Source organism: Anolis carolinensis, unplaced genomic scaffold, assembly GCF_035594765.1.
Source record: "Anolis carolinensis isolate JA03-04 unplaced genomic scaffold, rAnoCar3.1.pri scaffold_13, whole genome shotgun sequence".
In the NCBI taxonomy this organism is placed as follows: Eukaryota; Metazoa; Chordata; class Lepidosauria; order Squamata; family Dactyloidae; genus Anolis; species Anolis carolinensis.
Window position 1 is genome coordinate 1,854,293 of NW_026943824.1, and position 19,261 is coordinate 1,873,553.

The 19,261-nt window shown below is 40.5% G+C and overlaps 1 protein-coding gene across 5 annotated transcripts; it reads right to left on the reverse strand.

The window, feature by feature from the left end:
- Positions 1–354: 354 nt before the first annotated feature.
- On the reverse strand, positions 355–14,721 carry ap5z1 (adaptor related protein complex 5 subunit zeta 1). 5 transcript variants are annotated; one of them, XM_016997813.2, is made up of 17 exons: positions 14,519–14,721; positions 13,079–13,216; positions 12,125–12,311; positions 11,219–11,363; positions 10,982–11,091; positions 10,702–10,870; positions 9,755–9,895; positions 8,662–8,699; positions 8,410–8,572; positions 7,509–7,687; positions 7,073–7,215; positions 4,580–4,726; positions 4,271–4,382; positions 4,011–4,108; positions 3,786–3,918; positions 2,106–2,320; positions 355–928 (listed from the first exon to the last, which is right to left on the reverse strand). In XM_016997813.2, exons 1-17 carry the CDS (start codon positions 14,704–14,706, stop codon positions 646–648), a joined length of 2,589 nt encoding a protein of 862 aa, XP_016853302.2. In that variant the 5' UTR covers positions 14,707–14,721; the 3' UTR covers positions 355–645. The 5 variants fall into 5 exon arrangements, with proteins under 5 accessions (XP_016853302.2, XP_008119934.1, XP_062820645.1 ...); XM_008121727.3 differs by having other exon boundaries at positions 14,407–14,577; XM_062964574.1 differs by lacking the exon at positions 2,106–2,320 and having other exon boundaries at positions 723–928.
- Positions 14,722–19,261: the final 4,540 nt, after the last annotated feature.

Consider the following 19,261-nt stretch of genomic DNA (forward strand, 5'->3'; position numbering starts at 1 on the left):
TTTTGGAATGTAGTTCCTCAACCCCTCCATCCAGCATGTGGTCTTGGGGATTATGGGAGTTGTAATCCCCCCTCTCAAAGTAAGCTGAGTTCTTATCTCTGAACATATGGTACATTGTGGAGCGACATGAAAGCCTGGCCTACAGATATCTCTACTAATTGAAATTAACTGGTTCCAATTACATATTTCTACAGAGAAGGGAACATCTCCCAACTTTTGCCATTCTTTATCCTGAGGTATCATTGTGTTTATTTTGTCTGGTCATGAAAAGGAATGTGAGTCCAGACCCAACAAACAATGCTTTTCGCTGAACTGGGACACAACGCCCACATGGCAACAAAAGAAGCCTGTAAATTATATAATGAATTAAATGAATTATATTAATGAATTCAAGAACAACACACGCCTGGGACTCGCCAGGTATCCAGGAACTCAGCAAGGTCTGTCTCAGTCAAACCAAACAAATGGATAATCCAATCCGTTTGGGGAACGGAAATGGTTCACTTTCACCAAACTGACTTCTTTGCACCATTCACAACGTTGTCCTTCTCTACATCAATCCAGCTCATGTCAAAATGCTAAGAAATACCCACCAAAACCAAGAACCTTGAGCATAGAGGGTTGAAAGGCATAGGTTCCCCTGCTTCAGCCAGGAACGGAGCCAGCTCCTCTTCCTTCTCCTCCTTCCAAAAGCCGGCTGGTTGTCTTCATGGCAAGCGGCAAAGAGGTGTGTGTGTCCCGATGAAAGCGGGGGCTGGAGACCTCGGCCGATGGCGTCAGCACAAACTGAGCCACGCTGGGCATTTTCAGCAAGTTCATCAGCTCAGTGGCTCGGGTCAGGATGGCTTCAGCGTCGTCAGCGTTATAGGTGGCCACAACCGCCGGGCTTTGGACAAACGTCCGCAGCTTGGACAAGAAGAGGGAGACCCTGTGCGGAGATTCCAAAGAACATGAGTAAACAGTGAGTGTGCAACAATTTGGAGCAATGTCTCGGAATACACACAACCAAGACTGAGGTTCTTTCTGCAAGGCTTTGCAAAGCAGCCTGGGAACTGGCTTCAATTCCTGAATGAGCTTTCAGTGGGAAAGGTTTTGGTGAGCTTCATAAATTCCTACGATTTAGAAATGTAAATTAACAAATTGCCTTCTACGAGGTCAGTGATTCTCAAACTGCTCCACTGAGCCTACTACTATTACTATAGTGGCTGGATTACCATCTGCCTGGGGTGCTTTGGGCTACTCTTGCATGGCATAAGCGGGTTGGACTGGATGGCCTCTGGGGTTGCTTCTATTATATTAGTATTATTTGAAACACAACAAGACGAGTCCACAGCAGACACTCTGCTGGCTGTTGTAGTGGATCACACGTCAGACACTTCCCAAGTGTCTAGGGCTATTATTATTATTATTATTATTATTATTATTATTATTATTATTATTATTTATTTGAAACACAACGAGTCCACAACAGACACTTTGCTGGCTGTTGTATTGGAGACCACGTCGGACACTTTCGAAGTGTCTAGGACTGTGTAATGTATTATTATTATTATTATTATTATTATTATTTATTTGAAACATAACAAGAGGAGTCCACAGCAGACACTCTTCTGGCTGTTGTATTGGATCACACATCGGACACTTCCCAATTGTCTAGGATTATTATTATTGTTATTATTATTGTTATTATTATTTGAAACACAACAAGACATGTCTACAGCAGACACTGCTGGCTGTTGTATTGGATCACACGTTGGACACTTCCCAAGTGTCTAGGACTGTGTGATATTATTATTATTGTTATTATTTGAAACACAACAAGACGAGTCCACAGCAGACACTCTACTGGCTGTTGTATTGGACCACACGTCGGACACTTCCCAAGTGTCTAGGACTGTTGTTGTTGTTGTTGTTGTTGTTATTATTATTATTATTATTATTATTATTTTCTGGCAGTAAATTTGCCTAAATAAGATCCCACTTCACCAGATTTGGGGTGTAAACTGATAACTACGACATGTAAAGTACATGCTCTACCAGTCCCTGCGACAGAAATAAAATGAGGCACATGCCATTGGCTTTTCTCTGATTGCCACATTTCACACCTTGGGATCAGGTCCTGGCTGCGTGATGCAAGTTTGGCCAGCGCTGTCATCAGCACGGCAATGATGCGGGGAGAGTACTTTGGGACAGTGGCCGAAGGACGCAGCTGGGTGATCTCAAAGAGCATGGCCTCCAGAACTTCAAAGAATTTGTTGATCTGCTCGGCTGTGCACCTCTTGTCATGCAAGACCGACGCGTATTCGCCGATGGCCCACACCTGTAGGAAGACGCAGCACTGAGAACAAGGGCCAATACAGTTCCATACGACAATACAAGGCACGTTCGTAAATAAAATAAAACAGCATTCCAAGTAAGAAGAGAGGGTCTTCTTGTTTAGCAGCAACTCTATGGAGACTTGGGGAATGATCTGTTATGAGATGACAAACTTGTTGTCTATTTCTGGGAGACATCTGGTTTGGAACACTGCTGCACACAAAAATATATAGGTGTGTGTGTGTGTATATAGGCACACACAATAATGATAAATAATAATAATAATAATAATAATAATGTGTTCGACTTGTGATTTTGTGATACGAAATCCAGCATATCTATCTTGTTTGCTGTGTCATACAAAATAATAATAATAATAATAATAATAATAATAATAATAATAATAATAATACAAATCCAGACTGTCAAAGTTCTGGAACACAACACACCAGACATCACAGTTGTGGAAAAGAAAAAGGTTTGGATCATTGATGTTGCCATCCCAGGTGACAGTCGCATTGACGAAAAACAACAGGAAAAACTCAGCCGCTCTCAGGACCTCAAGATTGAACTGCAAAGGCTCTGGCAGAAACCAGTGCAGTTGGTCCCGGTGGTGATGGGCACACTGGGTGCCGTGCCAAAAGATCTAGCCGGCATTTGGAAACAATAGACATTGACAAAATTACGATCTGCCAACTGCAAAAGGCCACCCTGCTGGGATCTGCACGCATCATCCGAAAATACATCACACAGTCCTAGACACTTGGGAAGTGTTCGACTTGTGATTTTGTGATATGAAATCCAGCATATCTATCTTGTTTGCTGTGTCATAAAATAATAATAATAATAATAATAATAATAATAATAATAATAATAATAATAATAATACTCTCCCCTAAGAGACTTGGGGTAGCTCACAAAAAGCACACTATAGTACCGTGACAAAACAGTATACATTTACATAAACAACATAGTTTACATACAAACAACATACATTTACACCAAACAGCATACATTTACATTCAAACAACATACATTTACGTAAAACAGCATACTAATATAAGCCCTACCAATTTAAAATCCAACAGATGCAGCAAAGCTGCAGAGAACAACAAGCTTTAAACCGTCTCAGCCCATAAAGTGCTAGCACAAATCAGTCACTAAGTAGTGTTAAACTAAAACCAGAATCACACACAAATTGGTACAAAATAGATAACAATTGATTAGTATTACTAAAACACAAACAAATTTAGTTTTACTAAAACATGAGCAAATAGGACAGATTTAGTCTCAAATCCAAAATGATGTACTGAAAGATGCATTTGGCCAAATTTAAATGCAGAGGAAAGGCGATCAGAGACCAGAGATCAAAACATCCTAGATTTCTCTTAAGCAGAATGACAACTTGTATCGAAACAAGGAAAAGGGGGACATGCATGTGTGTCTGGCACATGTAGATTTATCCTTACCACGTGGGTGAAGATATCCTCTTTGTTCTGGATGTTGGTGACTGTTCCTGAAAACTCCAGAAGCGGCTTGGAGAGTTCCACAACCAATGACGGATGCAGCTTGCAAAGAACAGGCAACTGGGAGCTCATCACTCTGCCAATAAAATAAGAGTGGTTTAGGACTGCACACAACCAAGAGTTGTGGGTTCTTTTTTTTTCATACCTCTTGTTAAGCCCGCTATTCACCTGTACACTTCTGTTTTGAACCCTGGAACCTCGTAAAGCTGGTCACTTCTCTCCAGCATTGCCAAGACCAGCTTGCTTGCAAGGGACCCATCTGCAAACTGGAGAAAGAGATGGCCCGTGTGATGTCACCAGAAAAGTCTGAGGAGTTTTGTGGTGTGGCCTATTTCAGTTCATTGCTAAGACATTAGTAATACCAGGCATCAGTCTTGTCATTCTTTTGGTACAAGAACAAAGTAAAACAAAAACAAGTGGCAACTTACCTTGGCTACAACTCCAAAGAAGAGTTGCAGCAAGACAGGGACGCTCTCTGCACACTGCACAACGCGCGGGGAAGTTGCCACAGACCCCAGGAGCTGCCGGGCAGGGGCCAACCTGTTGGAAACACCCCAGCAGAAGCTGTCAGTCTCCGGGGCATCCCAGCCACTCCACAAATGCTTCCCTCTTCCCAAAAGAAAATGAGGGGAAGAAATCACTTTTTCACTGGGTGAATTAAGACAGAGAGATCCTTACTCTGCAAGGGTGGGAATTCCCCAGCCAAGTCCTCTTTGGACACCAGCAATATGTCCTACCTGCCTGGCTCTCCAGGCCCCAACTCGGCCCGGAGGAGATACTGGAAGAGGCCCCTGTATTCCGGGTGACGGAGGGCTTCCTGGCAAGTGGTTGGCTTTGAAGAGGGGTCCAGGGGCGTCCGTTCAGACAGCGGTGTCTGGGGAGACCTAATGTAGTAGATTACCAAAAAAATAGTCATGTTAGTCTCTTGCAGCATAAAAAAGAGGAAGGGAGGAGCAGGAAATAAAAGGAATGTGGCAGCACACTTAAGATAAACAGGTTGTTATTCCAGCATGAGCTTTTGTGGATACAGGCTCACTTATTACAATGCAGTACAGAGTGATAATCTATATACAGTAGAGTCTCACTTATCCAACATAAATGGGCCGGCAGAATGTTGGATAAGCGAATATGTTGGATAATAAGGAGAGATTAATGAGAAGCCTATTAAATATCAAATTAAGTTATGATTTTACAAATTAAGCACCAAAACATCATGTTATACAACAAATCTGGCAGAAAAAGTAGTTCAATACGCAGTAATGCTACGTAGTAATTACTGTATTTATGAATTTCGCACCAAAATATCATGATATATTGAAAACATTGACTACAAAAATGCGTTGGATAATCCAGAACGTTGGATAAGTGAGTGTTGGATAAGTGAGACTCTACTGTATATAAATGAGTGATGGCATCACGGCAACCCACAAAACAACAAAACTACAGGCCCCCCAACCTCGAAATTTAACAACACAACCCATCATCCATGCCTCTAGGTTGATACAACAAAAAGAAAAGAAAAATAAAGTCCTCCTTAGAGGGAGAGCAATAATTGTTTTTATCCAATTGCTGCCACTTAGAAGGCTAAGCTCCGCCCACTTGGTCTCCTAGCAACCCACTCAGCCCAGTGTTAATAAAAGAATAAAAAATAAAATAAATACAAATAATACAATAAAAATAATTAAAAACACTAAAAAATTAATACAATAAAATACTATAACAAAATAACTAAAAATAATACAACAAAATAATAAAATATAATAAATAAAAAAGATAAGTTACAATAAAATTAATTTAAAAAAATACAAATAACATCAAATTAAAATTCCACAACAACTTTTAACCAATACCACCACCACTTTGCCACAGCAACGCGTGGCTGGGCACAGCTAGTAATAATAATAATAATAAACTTTATTTTCATATCCCGCCCCATCTCCCCGAAGAGACTCGGGGCGGCTCACAACAGGGACAAGCCCGAACAACAACAACATATTTAACATAAACTTAAAACATTCCAACAATACACAAAATAAAATAATGGACAAATACATTAAAATCCAAGCAGATAAAATCAGAGTAATTAAAAGCAACCCAGTGGGGACAGGTTTCATAAAGTGCTGTATCATGGAAATAAGTAGCAGTGATAAAGTGCCATATGCTTTCAAAACAGAAAGAAGTATTCTAATAACAGCTCTTTTGGGCCTGTTCATTTAAATGCGCTCTGTGTGATGTTAAAGCCTCGTGTTATGAAGCATAAAAGCAACCTATTTATGCTCTACAATAACCCCAGTGCATGCCAAGGACCCAATGTATAATTAAACTATGCTGAAGCTCAAACACATGACTAAAACATAAGACTAAGACACCAATGCTAAAGCTATAAATACAAACTAACTAAAACACTAAGCACTATTATTTTTTATTTATTTACATCATTTTTACCTCACCCTTCTCACCCAGAGGGACTCAGGGTGGCTTACAACAGTCGGCAAATTACATTGCCCAAAATAGTCAATAAAACAACATAAGACTAAGACAGCAATGCTAAAACTATAAATACAAACTAACTAAAACACTAAGCACTATTATTATTTATTTATTTACATCATTTTTACCCTACCCTTCTCACCCAGAGGGACTCAGGGCGGCTTACAACAGACGGCAAATTACATTGCCCAAAATACATTCAATAAAACAATGACATAATGATAAACAATAAAACAGTACCACATCAATTAAAACTCTAGACTCTATTAAACCATGAGTTATAAAATTTAAAATGCATGTATAATTAAATTCGTCCACTAAATTCGTCCACCAATGGTGCCATTTATACTTGTGCCCAAGGGGTCAAAATTGCGGGGAAAAGCCACTCAGCTTTGGAGCTTTCTGTGAGGCACAGAGATCACAGGAATTACATTCACTAAGTTGAATGTAAAGAATTTCTATCCTTTCATCCACACTATAATTAAAAAAGGAAATCCAAAAAAGGTAATGTATTATTCTATCATTACAGAGCTAGCTAAATGCAAATAAATATTCTTATAGTCTTCTTAGTTTGCCATCCTAGAAGTGGGTGGGAAATTGGTTTCTGGGCCTTCGCTTCTCTCACCTGCCTATCAAGCTGCACTGTTGCTGGAGGAGCAACAGTTCAAAGCAGATGGGGCCACTTGTGGCATGGGAGGGCTTATAGCCCCAGACACCATACAGGATGAAGGCAACTTTACCTCAGCTGGACATCCAGCGCAGCAGCCAAACAAGGCAGGTCGAGCAGCAAGTGAAATATCTCCAGGGCCGTGTCTGGTCCAAGCAAGGCTGGTAAAATGTCCATATACTCAGCAACCAGGGCTGGACTATTCCATGCTAGGAACTGCAGAGAGAGAGAGAGAGAGTTGTAATGAGTGGGACTACACTCTTTGCATATCCCAAGTGAATTATCAGTGGGCAGAAATCAGCAAAACAGGGGAGGAAGCTAAGAGTTTAATCTCTTCTCATACAAACATAATTTTGCATCATGTAACAAATCATATCCTGCTGTCTATCAAGCCCTGTAAGGCTGGTACCAACTTTTCTGAACCTGACATCCTCCAGATGTATTTGACTACAGCATCTGTGCATATACTTTCCAAAATTCTCCCCCGGCTTACAATGCAGCCTTGGTACCTTGAATATGTTTGGGGTGTTCTGGTGAAAGATGCTGACACTCTCTGCAAATAACGGAAGGTTGTGCCTGCAGAACTGGATAAACTCATAGGCCAGCATGGGGCTGTGGAAGAGCTGAGCGGGGACTTTGGTGAAGAGGTGCTTGTAAACAGCCTCTGAGTCCACTGCTGCTGTCTCGCCTAGGGATGGACAAGAGAATAATAATAATAATAATAAGTTTATTTATATCCCACCTCCATCTCCCCCGAAGGGGACTCGGGGCGGCTTACAGCAAAATCCAAATACAAGCAATGATAAAATATGAAACATCAAAGGACAAAACAGAAACCAATAATAAAATATACACAATAAGCGAAAAAGCACAACGCGGAATTAAAACATCAAATTAAAAACAATGAGGTTGCAATAGTGGATAAGCAAGGTGCACATTATGAGTAACAAATTTGTAAACAGATTAAGTGCAATAGATTCATTTAAGGTCGCATTAGGTAGGGAGGAGTCCTGAATAATATCAAGTAATCAGGAATCAGGAAAAGAGCAACCAGTACAAAAAGGTCGAGGAGCATAATTATAATTACGATGGGGAAAGGCGAAATAATGCAGGAATACAACGTTATTTGCCTGAATGTTGCTGTGTTCAAGGGAGATAGAGGAGGAAATAACAGTAGTAATTGTTGTGGAGGAGGAGCACAGCAAATGTAATATTCAGTAGTAATAGTAAGCACATAAATATTAGAATAGATTACTGCAATGCACTTTACGTCTGCAATGTGAATCCACATAAAGTTCCAATACACCTGCCAACCGAAGCTAGATTTCCGATGACAGATTGCATGTAAGCTTTACCAAGGGTATAAAGGGTGGTGCCCTGAGAAGGGGAAATACAATTATTTTTACATACTGTGGTTCAGGAAGAACTGGGCAATAGGCAGCAACACCCGAGCGTAGGAAAGGTCTCCACTGATCCGGCTGTGCAAGTTCTTTAGACAAGAGAGTGAGCGGTAGACGTAAGAGGAGTCCTGTCTGCAAATAATATCCATGATGGTGATTGCTTCAACGAGACACTGCAGGGGAAAGATAAAGAGCTGCTTGTGACGGATCCTACAATGCTTGCCCTTAATATACAAGGTCTCCCTCTCTCTGTGCTACTTACTGCTTTCTGCAGCTCGGCATCTGCCTTCTTCAGAGCACCTGGCAGACAAAACAAATCCAAGTCAAACCCCTGATAATGAAGGTTGGGAATGCTCAACACCAGGGTGATGCCTGGCCCTTGCCCCATAAGTGACTCCCTGGCAAAGTGGAAACACAGTCACTGTTGGATTGCTACCGAGATTCACAATCTTGGGGTGTGGGTGGGAGGATGAAGTGCAATAATAATAATAATAATAATAATAATAATAATAACAACAACAACAACAATGGGCACATTGGGTGCCGTGCCAAAAGATCTCAGCCGGCATTTGGAAACAAAAGACATTGACAAAATTACGATCTGCCAGCTGCAAAAGGCCACCCTGCTGGGATCTGCGCGCATCATCCAAAAATACATCACACAGTCCTAGACACTTGGGAAGTGTTCGACTTGTGATTTTGTGATACAAAATCCAGCATATCTATCTTGTTTGCTGTGTCATAAAATAATAATAATAATAATAATAATAATAATAATAATAATAATAATAACAATAATAATAAAAAATTACGATCTGCCAACTGCAAAAGGCCACCCTGCTGGGATCTGCGCGCATCATCCAAAAATACATCACACAGTCCTAGACACTTGGGAAGTGTTCGACTTATGATTTTGTGATACGAAATCCAGCATATTTTTCTTGTTTGCTGTATCGTACAATAAAATAGTAATAATTTTATTTTTATACCCCGCCCCATCTCCCCAAGGGGACTCAGGGCGGCTTACATGGGGACCAAGCCCAGGCAAAACAGACAATATAAAACACAACAATAAAACAAATCAATCAACAATAAAGCAAGTCATAAAACAAATAAGATCATATAAAACAAACATGCTTGATAAAATCCTGGGCTGGCTCCTAAAAAGAACTGGGCCATAAAAGTGCTAGTAGTATCAAATACAGTTGGGGAGAGGACGATACAAAACCATATGCAATGAATTCCATATGTTGCAATCTGGGAAAGGATATAGTATGGAAAAGAGTTGAAAGATGTAAACGTCAGCCTTTTGACAGCATGTCAAGCATCAAAAGGAAAACACCATGAAGACTCACGGCGGTTACACTGCTCTATAAGACGCTGGCAGTATTCGAAAGCCTTCTCCCTCAAGCGCTCCTTTGGAGGAAGAAGGCGGCTGGAGCTGGAGGTGACAGAGACCATGGACACAATAGAGCCATCCACCTCAGATTTGTCATCTGCAAGGGAAGCCATAAAATGGGATCAGCAAAAACAGTCTGAGGAGTCAGCAAAAGGTCTACAAAGAGGCATATTCTTTCCTAATTAAAACTAAATGCACACTTTTTTGGTTTTGTGTTATGTCTTGATTAGATTGCATGCCTGAGGGCAGGCAACTGTTTTGTTGTTTTTTTACTTGTAAAGTACAGTGTGGGTGCTATATAAATAATACACGGGCTATCCACAAAGTAGGTTACTTTTTGGATTTTAAAAAGGACGAAGTATAGGAGAAATCATTTACCATATGCAGCTGAAAGACACATTCCAATAGTACAATCTCACGTAATCCCCATTGAAATTTAGGCACGTTTCGTATAGATAAATGAGTTTGAAAAGTCCTGCTCCAGTAAATTCCCCGCTTGTGTCCTCAGCTCTTCCCTTCTCCCTTCCTGCAGCGTAGCCAAAACGCTGTGCTGCCAGCCACGCCCCCATTGTTGGAAACGGAGGAGAGAGGCGGCAAATTTACTGGGGCAGACCTTTTCAAACTCATTTATCTATATGAAACGGGCCTAGATTTCAGTGGGGATTAGGTGAGATTGTAGTATTGGAATGTGCCTTTCAGCTGCATATGGTAAATGATTTATCCTATACTTTGTCCTTTTTAAAATCCAAAACGTAACCTACTTTGTGGATAGCCCTCGTAAATGATAACAATAAAAAGCATGCTGTTGCTACTTTCCTCTCTTGCCTCGAAGGGCATCATTTAAACCCTGGATCAGCCAAATGAACCCAGAAATCACACTTTCCTTATGACAAAGATCTTTACCAGAATTTGGACTGTTTGCTCCATCACTACCATAGCACAGGAGCCACTTCCGTAATATGGAAAAAGTCTGCATGTTGAGCCACTGGTCCTCGGTGTAATACTGCCCAACGGAAAGCACAGTGAAGAAGTCTGTAGCGACTGTGCCATCTACCTCCGCAATGGGACCTGGCTGAGGGAGGGAAGAGGCAACAGGACATCACTTCTAGTTTTTCACAACTGTCCTTTATATCCCTTCCTAAACAAAACTTGGGTTTGAACCTCAGGTACTGCAATTCCACACCTGTCTTGCTCTGGGATTGAAGAAGCCTCCTGAGGTCTGGGGAACTCCTTGCTGGACGCTGGCATATCTCAGCCAGTCCACCATCCTTTTGCTGAGCAGATTGATCTGATCTAGGGATGCAAAGCAATGAGACAAATACAACTGTGAGATAAGTTGGGTTTTTTTTCTCTAAACCAGACCTCTGGCCTTTTCTCAGGCCAAGTTGCTTTCATACAGTCACAAGATTGTTGCTTTTACCTTCATTAAGGCTCGCTGGTGCAAGACTGATGACCTTTGACAAGAGGGGAAGAAGGTGCCTTGCATTCGGACCTTCAGGAAGTCTGCCTTCGAGGATTTTCACCACATGCTGCCCCACAGCTTCTATGTCTTCCATTTTACTGCCCTTTGCATGAAGCAAACAGTGGAATGAGCCACAAAAGCTACAGTAAATCCTATGAAGCTCACCAAAAAGGTATCCACGCTTTAGCAATATAATCTAGATCCCTGTAAATACACCAGGGTTTGGAAACATTACTTGTCTCCAGAATCTCCCAGCTACATGGGATATTTCTGCTGTTCATCAAAATGTTGCATTACTTTGGATATGCTGCTCATTATTTTTTCCATAACTTTGTGGAGCAAAAAGACTCTTAGGACTGATAACAGAATGGCAGAAAATCTGAACAATTCTTGCCAAAATATCTCAAACAATGTCCTCTCAGGTCAACTCTGAAAAAGTAAGTTCTACTTGGTAAACGAATACAGTAACTCCAGTCTTTCTTGTGTTGCATTCATACAGCCTGAAAAACTCATAGTGACCCATTCATTCTTCCTTATTGCATTCATTTCAAAATAGAATGCATTAAAATAATAAGCTACTATTAACTGTAGCTTTAATTGCAACTTTTATTTCAAAGGACGAAATAATATCAGATATACAGTGTGGCTTTGAAAGCTGGCTTTTAGCTGACAGTAAAATTTTAGATTTTGGTAAATACCAGAAGTCACCACATGAGGGAAGCTTTAGAAAGAGCCAAGAAAAGCATACTATTTACTAGTGACCTTAAAATGTCTGAAAATTTAAGCACGAAGTGGGCCAAACTAACTATGGAACAAAAATGGATAATATCTATTTATTTCAATCCACGGGCATTGTAAACTTACCTGGGCTAGCATAATGGGGAACACCAGACTCAAGAGCCTGGTGTCTTGGATCTTATCCCAAGACAGGGATAAGTCACTATATGGAGACGTCTCCCTCAAGATGGCCGCACAAAGAGTCTGCACTTGCTCAGAGGACTTTGGGAGATATAGCACTGTCTGTAGCAGTTCCACAAATTTGCTATCCAACCTGCAAGAAGTCATTTCAATCAATCACTTAATCACAAAAGCAAAGGCATTAAGTTGTGAAAGCAAGATGACATGAAATTAAGACACTTTACTATTGATATTGTATTCTATTGATCTGAGGTCTGTAAGATGCTCTCTCATGAACAATTGCTCTCTAAAGGAATATTTTCAGATGTCAAAATATACAGGAATACCTCAGTTAACTCAGGGCGGCTTACATGGGGCCAAGCCCGAATAAAAACAATAGCAATATAAAACACAACAATAGACAAGAGACATGCACAATTATAAACATTTAAACATTAGCCAATAAAAACAAATGACAAGAACTAATAAAAACATGGATTAAAACGGAGAGGTTGTAAAAGTAGACTGGGTAAGGTGCACCATATAAATATTGTAAACACAAGGTGACTGATAAAAGTGCTGCAAATTCTTGGAAGTGCAAATTGGGATGGGAATAGACCCTGTGTCTATATCAAGTTGACAAAGGTAAAAAGTGCAAACTGGTACAAGAATGGTCACAGATACAGGATTGTTATGGGGATGAGCAATCTTTATCCAAAGGCCTGAGTGAAGAGCCTGAGTCCCCTTTGGAGAGACAGAGGCGGGGTATAAAAATAAAATTATTATTATTATTATTATTATTAACAAAGGATACTTCTTTTTACGAAGTCTTTTTATACCCATACAGTCCTGTCTTCTCCTCCCAGTTCTGTCATTAACTTTCACTTGAATCCACAACAAGCAGCATTTGCTTTCACTCACTTTCGCCTGTATTTGGTGGCTGAGACAATAAGGAGGAGCCTTTGCAAGCAGTCAATAGTTTCGCTCCCCAAGTCTTGATTCTGGAGGAAGCTGTGGATTCGAGAAATGAATTTCTTCAATTCATCGTCCTGGATTTCCCTAGTACAACAGAAGAGTTTACAGGTTAAGACAGCCCAAGGTTTTGTAACAACAGTGTGATGCAGCAGCTTAAAAAACTAATGCGATTTTGTGTTGTCAAAGGCTTTCATGGCCAGGATCACAGGGTTGTTGTATGTATGACCATGTTCCAGAAGCATTCTCTCCTGACGTTTCGCCCACATCTATGGCAGGCATCCTCAGAGGTTGTGAGGTATATCATATAGGGTTTTTGTATGTTTTCCGGGCTGTATGGCCATGTTCCAGAAGCAGTCTCTCCTGACGTTTCGCCCGCATCTATGGCAGGCATCCTCAGAGGTTGTGAGGTATATCATATAGGGTTGTTGTGTGTTTTCTGGGCTGTCTGGCCACGTTCCAGAAGCATTCTCTCCTGACGTTTCGCCCGCATCTATGGCAGGCATCCTCAGAGGTTGTGAGGTATATCATATAGGGTTGTTGTGTGTTTTCCGGGCTGTATGGCCATGTTCCAGAAGCAGTCTCTCCTGACGTTTCGCCCGCATCTATGGCAGGCATCCTCAGAGGTTGTGAGGTATATCATATAGGGTTGTTGTGTGTTTTCTGGGCTGTCTGGCCACGTTCCAGAAGCATTCTCTCCTGACGTTTTGCCCGCATCTATGGCAGGCATCCTCAGAGGTTGTGAGGTATATCATATAGGGTTGTTGTGTGTTTTCCAGGCTGTCTGGCCACGTCCCAGAAGCATTCTCTCCTGACGTTTCGCACACATCTATGGCAGGCATCCTCAGAGGTTGTGAGGTATATCATATAGGGTTTTTGTATGTTTTCCGGGCTGTGTGGCCATGCTCCAGAAGCATTCTCTCCTGACGTTTCGCCCGCATCTATGGCAGGCATCCTCAGAGGTTGTGAGGTATATCATATAGGGTTGTTGTGTGTTTTCTGGGCTGTCTGGCCACGTTCCAGAAGCATTCTCTCCTGACGTTTCGCCCACATCTATGGCAGGCATCCTCAGAGGTTGTGATATTATTTCATACCTCACAACCTCTGAGGATGCCTGCCACAGATGTGGGCGAAACGTCAGGAGAAAATGCTTCTGGAACATGGCCAGACAGCCCGGAAAACATACAACTGGCTGGGATTTCTGGGAGTTGGAGTCCAAAACCTGGAGGGAGGGCCCGAGTTGGCCCAGGCCTGTTCTAAACCCTTCTCCCTCCTACCTGGCCTGACGCAAGAAGCTCTCCGTCCCTGCTGTGTACATCTTGTCCTATTTTCGCTTCCCTGGAAGGAAGAAGAAGAAGCAAAAAAGGAACTTGAAAGGAAAGAACGCACCGATCACTTTTTCCTCTCTTCGGCCATTTTGGCCGGCGGGTCACCTCTGCGCACGCGCAAGGGTCCGTCCCTAAAAGCTGCCCGGGTTGGAAATCAGGTTCCCCAGCGATTATAGTTCCGCAGGCGTATTGATTGGGGCATATGGGATATACAATAGATTCCAGAGGAAAAGTGTTCTCGCCAGACATCAAGGAAACCACTGACTGCACAGGGAAGCTGATGGAGAAGCACAACCTACAAACTATCTGCAGACCCAGTAAGAACATCTAACACATGTTATGTTCAGCAAAGGACAAGAGAGATCCTCTCTCCCAGAAAACCCACAGCAACCCATCAATTATTATTATTATTATCAACATTAATATTATTATCATTATGTCCACTTAAAAGTCCAAGCCAAGTCCACACCAATCACACACAATTCTTCTTCTTCTTCTTCTTCTTCTTATTATTATTATTATTGTGTGATATATGCAAGGCTGACCCAAGTCTCCAAATATACACACACACACACATATAAATTGAAATGTGTCATCAAATTTTTACATATCCTTCATTCATATACATATAATTTTGTTGTATCCATATTATTTAGTTTGCAGACTGTATAACCTATTATTATTATTATTATTATTATTATTATTATTATTATTATTATTATTGTGTGATATATGCAAGGCTGACCCAGGTCTCCATATATATATATATATATACACACACACACACACACACACATAAATTGAAATGCGTCATCAAATTTTTACATATCCTTTCATATACATATAATTTTGTTGTATCCATATTATTTAGTTTGCAGACTGTATAACCTATTATCTAGTTCACACACATATCTATATATGTCACACACATGGGACAGTCTGCATTATATGTGCATATAAACACACACATATATATACACACACATACATCACACACACATGGGGCAGTGCATTATATGTGCATATAAACACATACACATATCTCTCACACACTGGACAGTGCATTATATGTGCACATAAACTACACACACATATCTCACACACACATGGGACAGTGTATTATATGTGTAGATAAACTAACTTACACACACACACATATACACACACACATATCACATATATCTCACACACATGGGACAGTGCATTATATGTGCACATAAACTAACTATATATATATATATACACACACACATATCACACATATATCTCACACACACATGGGACAGTGCATTATATGTGCACATAAACTAACTCTATATATATATATATATATATATATATATATATATATATATATATACATATACACACACACACACACACACACATATCACACATATATCTCACACACACACGGGACAGTGCATTATATGTGCACATAAACTAACTATATATACACACACACACACACACACACGCATATCACACATATATCTCACACACACATGGGACAGTGCATTGTATGTGCACATAAACTCTCTCTCTCTCTATATATATATATATATACACACACACACACATATATCTCACACACACGGGACAGTGCATTATATGTGCACATATATATATATATATACACACACACACACACACACACACACACACATACACACACACACACACACACACATCACACATGGGACAGCCTACATTATATGTGCACGTAAACATACAAACACATATACACATATACGCATATATATATTTATCACACAGACGGGACAGTCTGCATTATGTGTGTACAATATAGTATAATAGATTAACAGTCTAAACATAAAATCCCGTGGAGAATTCTTAAAACAAAGTGATGGCAGAAGTCCAAGAGTTTGTACACTTTTGTGCAAACTTTGAGAAGACTGGAGCCTTTGCTTTGGGCTTGTGAGCCGAGCCAGTGAACTCTGCAAACGTTAACTTCTTGATAAGCATGCAGAAGCCGTCGTGCTTTTTGGTGACATTCAGCTTTTCTGCTCAGGGCTTTTCCCGAGGATTTCCTTTGATAACGGCTTCCCGACGCTTCCCTCTGAAATGCTGAGACAATAATACTTGAGGAAGTAGGTTATTAATTATTGTTGTAAATGTGCCACCTTGTTCTGAGAGGCTTCCAGGGCTTATCCAGGTTTTTGTTTCCTGAGAACTGGGTCAATGGAAAGTGATGGTCTTAGTGTAAAAGAAACTTTATTTTGCATATATATGTGTGTGTGTGTGTACTAGCTTGGGTACCCAGTGTACCCCTGGTTATTAGAAGTCATTTTTTTTTATTTTGCAAAATGCATAAGGTTGTAGATGAACTACAACTCACATCATGCCAGGTTGATCTGCTTTGAGCTGGAATATATGGCAATGTAATAATAATAACATCATCCGAAAATACATCACACAGTCCTAAGCGCTTGGGAAGTGTTCAACTTGTGATTTTGTGATACGAAATCCAGCATATCTATCTTGTTTGCTATGTCATACTCTGTCGTTGTGTCAATAATACTAATAATATTAGAAAATATTAGAATAATATTAGAAAACCCATCCGTTTGGCTGAACATTTTAAATTATTCCATCTTGCCGTATTGCTTTGTATTAGCAATCATCTTCTGGGTTGTTTGGAAATCTGGATGAGTGTTGTTTTTAGAGCTCTGGATGGCAGTCTTGTAAATATTTTTATATTGCATATAATCTGCTTCTGTTTTTGTACCTTTATTGAGTCTGTTCTGCAATGACTTTTCATCGGAAGCAATAAACTGTGTAATAAATATGATATTCATGAGGAAAAAAATAATACTAATAATACTACTAATAATAATATTTATTTGTATACTGCTCTATCTCCCCGAAGGGACTCGGGGCGGTTTCCAACGAGTGCAAAACCGAGGAGGAAAGGATTCAGGTGCAGAAAATCAAACAGAATTCCTGAGAGAGAGATAGACCCTCAAGGTCAAAGGAATGTGTTCATGCTTTGTAGTCCTTAAAGACCCAAGATTCAAGTTCTTGTTTCATGGAATATTTTGGGAACCATGTTCAGGTTCAATGCAGACGAATACAATCAATTTCAAAGTAGATAATGTGGATTATCGGTTTGATAATCTGGATTATATGGCAGTGTAGAAGGGGCTTTAGTCTCATCCTAATACTGAATACTACTTTCAAACTTTGGTTGTTGGGATTGTAAATAAACGTGTAAAAAAAGAAATGGGAAGGGAATTGGATTTGTGTAGGGAGAGAGAACCGTTCCTCCCTCCTTCCATGGGAAATAAATACTGACCTGCTTTACGGGGTCTTGTAAAGATTGCTGAGATAATGAATGTGAAGCCGTGCCGATTCAATACCATCTTCTCAAATGAGTTGAAATTGCTGGAGTATTATCCTAAGCCTAATCTCTTTTCGGTGTTTGTCGTTGGCTTGATCCTCTCCTCCCGCCTCTCCCTGGAACCCAACGGAGCAGTTCGGAGACTTAACCTTTTCCGTATCTTCAAATTATGAACAGGGCTCACCGCTTTGTCGTCGGCGATGCTTCTTACAGCAAATGGCTTTGTTAAAACACTTGTAGGGGGGATTTGGTCGGCTAGAACTCACTTAATGAGATTTCACAATTTTGCACGCCACGGCTCTTTTAATTAACCCGCCGAATATACCCATGGCCTTCTCCCTTCAGCCTGCAAAGTCTCTACTAGTCTTGCAATCCAAAGAATGTCTGAAATCAACAGAGCAAAGTCATGAATTTTTCTGCCCGCCCAGACAAATTTGTGAGAATCAACATTATCTCTCATGATCCAAGGGAGAATCAACATTTGGGAAGCATCAGGGCAAATCAACAAATGCCATGTTGTCCGAATACACAAAGATCACCGTCTCCCAAAGCAGTTATTCTACTTGTAAGACAATTACCTTCAAAGGGTCCTGGCTCAGGAGGGAAATCAGGCAGAAAACCCAGTCTCGTGAGAGATGCAAAAAGCAAAGTTTTATTATCACAGCTATGATAAACCAAACAGCCGTACATGCAAATGGCCATCGCAAAAGCATGTCGCAGCAAACAAAGAATATATACCTTTGGCTTATCTAAAATTGACCAATGGCTGAGGGTCTTCCTCACCTTCCACACCCACTTGGCATAAGTGATACCTTCCTTCAGGAAACAACTGAAGACTTGGATGTTTCGGCAGGCCTTTGGAGATCCAGTCATTAATTAATCAGCACCAGAGGGTTTTTAATAATCTATCCTGTATTTATTACGATTTTACCATTTATGTGTTTTGAATGCAATTTTTTATCCTGTATTTTTGTTTTAATTGATATATTGAATTATTTTTTTATAGTGTGATTTGTATTATGTTGCCTATGTTTTGTCCTATGTTGTTTGGGCCTCTGCCCCATGTAAGCCGCCCTGAGTCCCCGCGGGGAGATGGTGGCAGGGTATAAATAAAGTATTGATAGTGTTTAAATGCAATTTGTGCCATGTTTTGTATTGCAACTGATTGCATCATCCAGATTGTACCATAATGTAGAAAGAGTTAATTGCCAAGAAGCTATGATGACCTTGATGCGTGGCTGGAACTAGGGAGTATCCAGACACAAGTGTTTGTGCATAACGATTGCATCAGTTCAGTTGAGTTCTGTCTGCCTAGAGTTCGAGTCAAGTTCTGTTGGAGAACAGAGCAGTCCTGTGTTCGTCTGTCGTCTGCAAGTCTGTTTGTGTTGATTATTTCTGCATACAATAAGACTTTGTAAATAGTTTTACCAACGTCTCTGAGTG

What these genes read in the sequence shown, in the direction of transcription:
- ap5z1 (XM_016997813.2), bottom strand. Translation starts at nt 14,706, where the DNA reads ATGTCTGGCGAGAACACTTTTCCTCTGGAATCTATTGTATATCCCATA. An exon ending in CCAGTTCTTCCTGAACCACA is followed by an intron (nt 7,688 to 8,409) that starts GTATGTAAAAAT and finishes GTCCATCCCTAG; the next exon opens with GCGAGACAGCAGCAGTGGAC. An exon ending in ACACCCCAAACATATTCAAG is followed by an intron (nt 7,216 to 7,508) that starts GTACCAAGGCTG and finishes CTCTCTCTGCAG; the next exon opens with TTCCTAGCATGGAATAGTCC.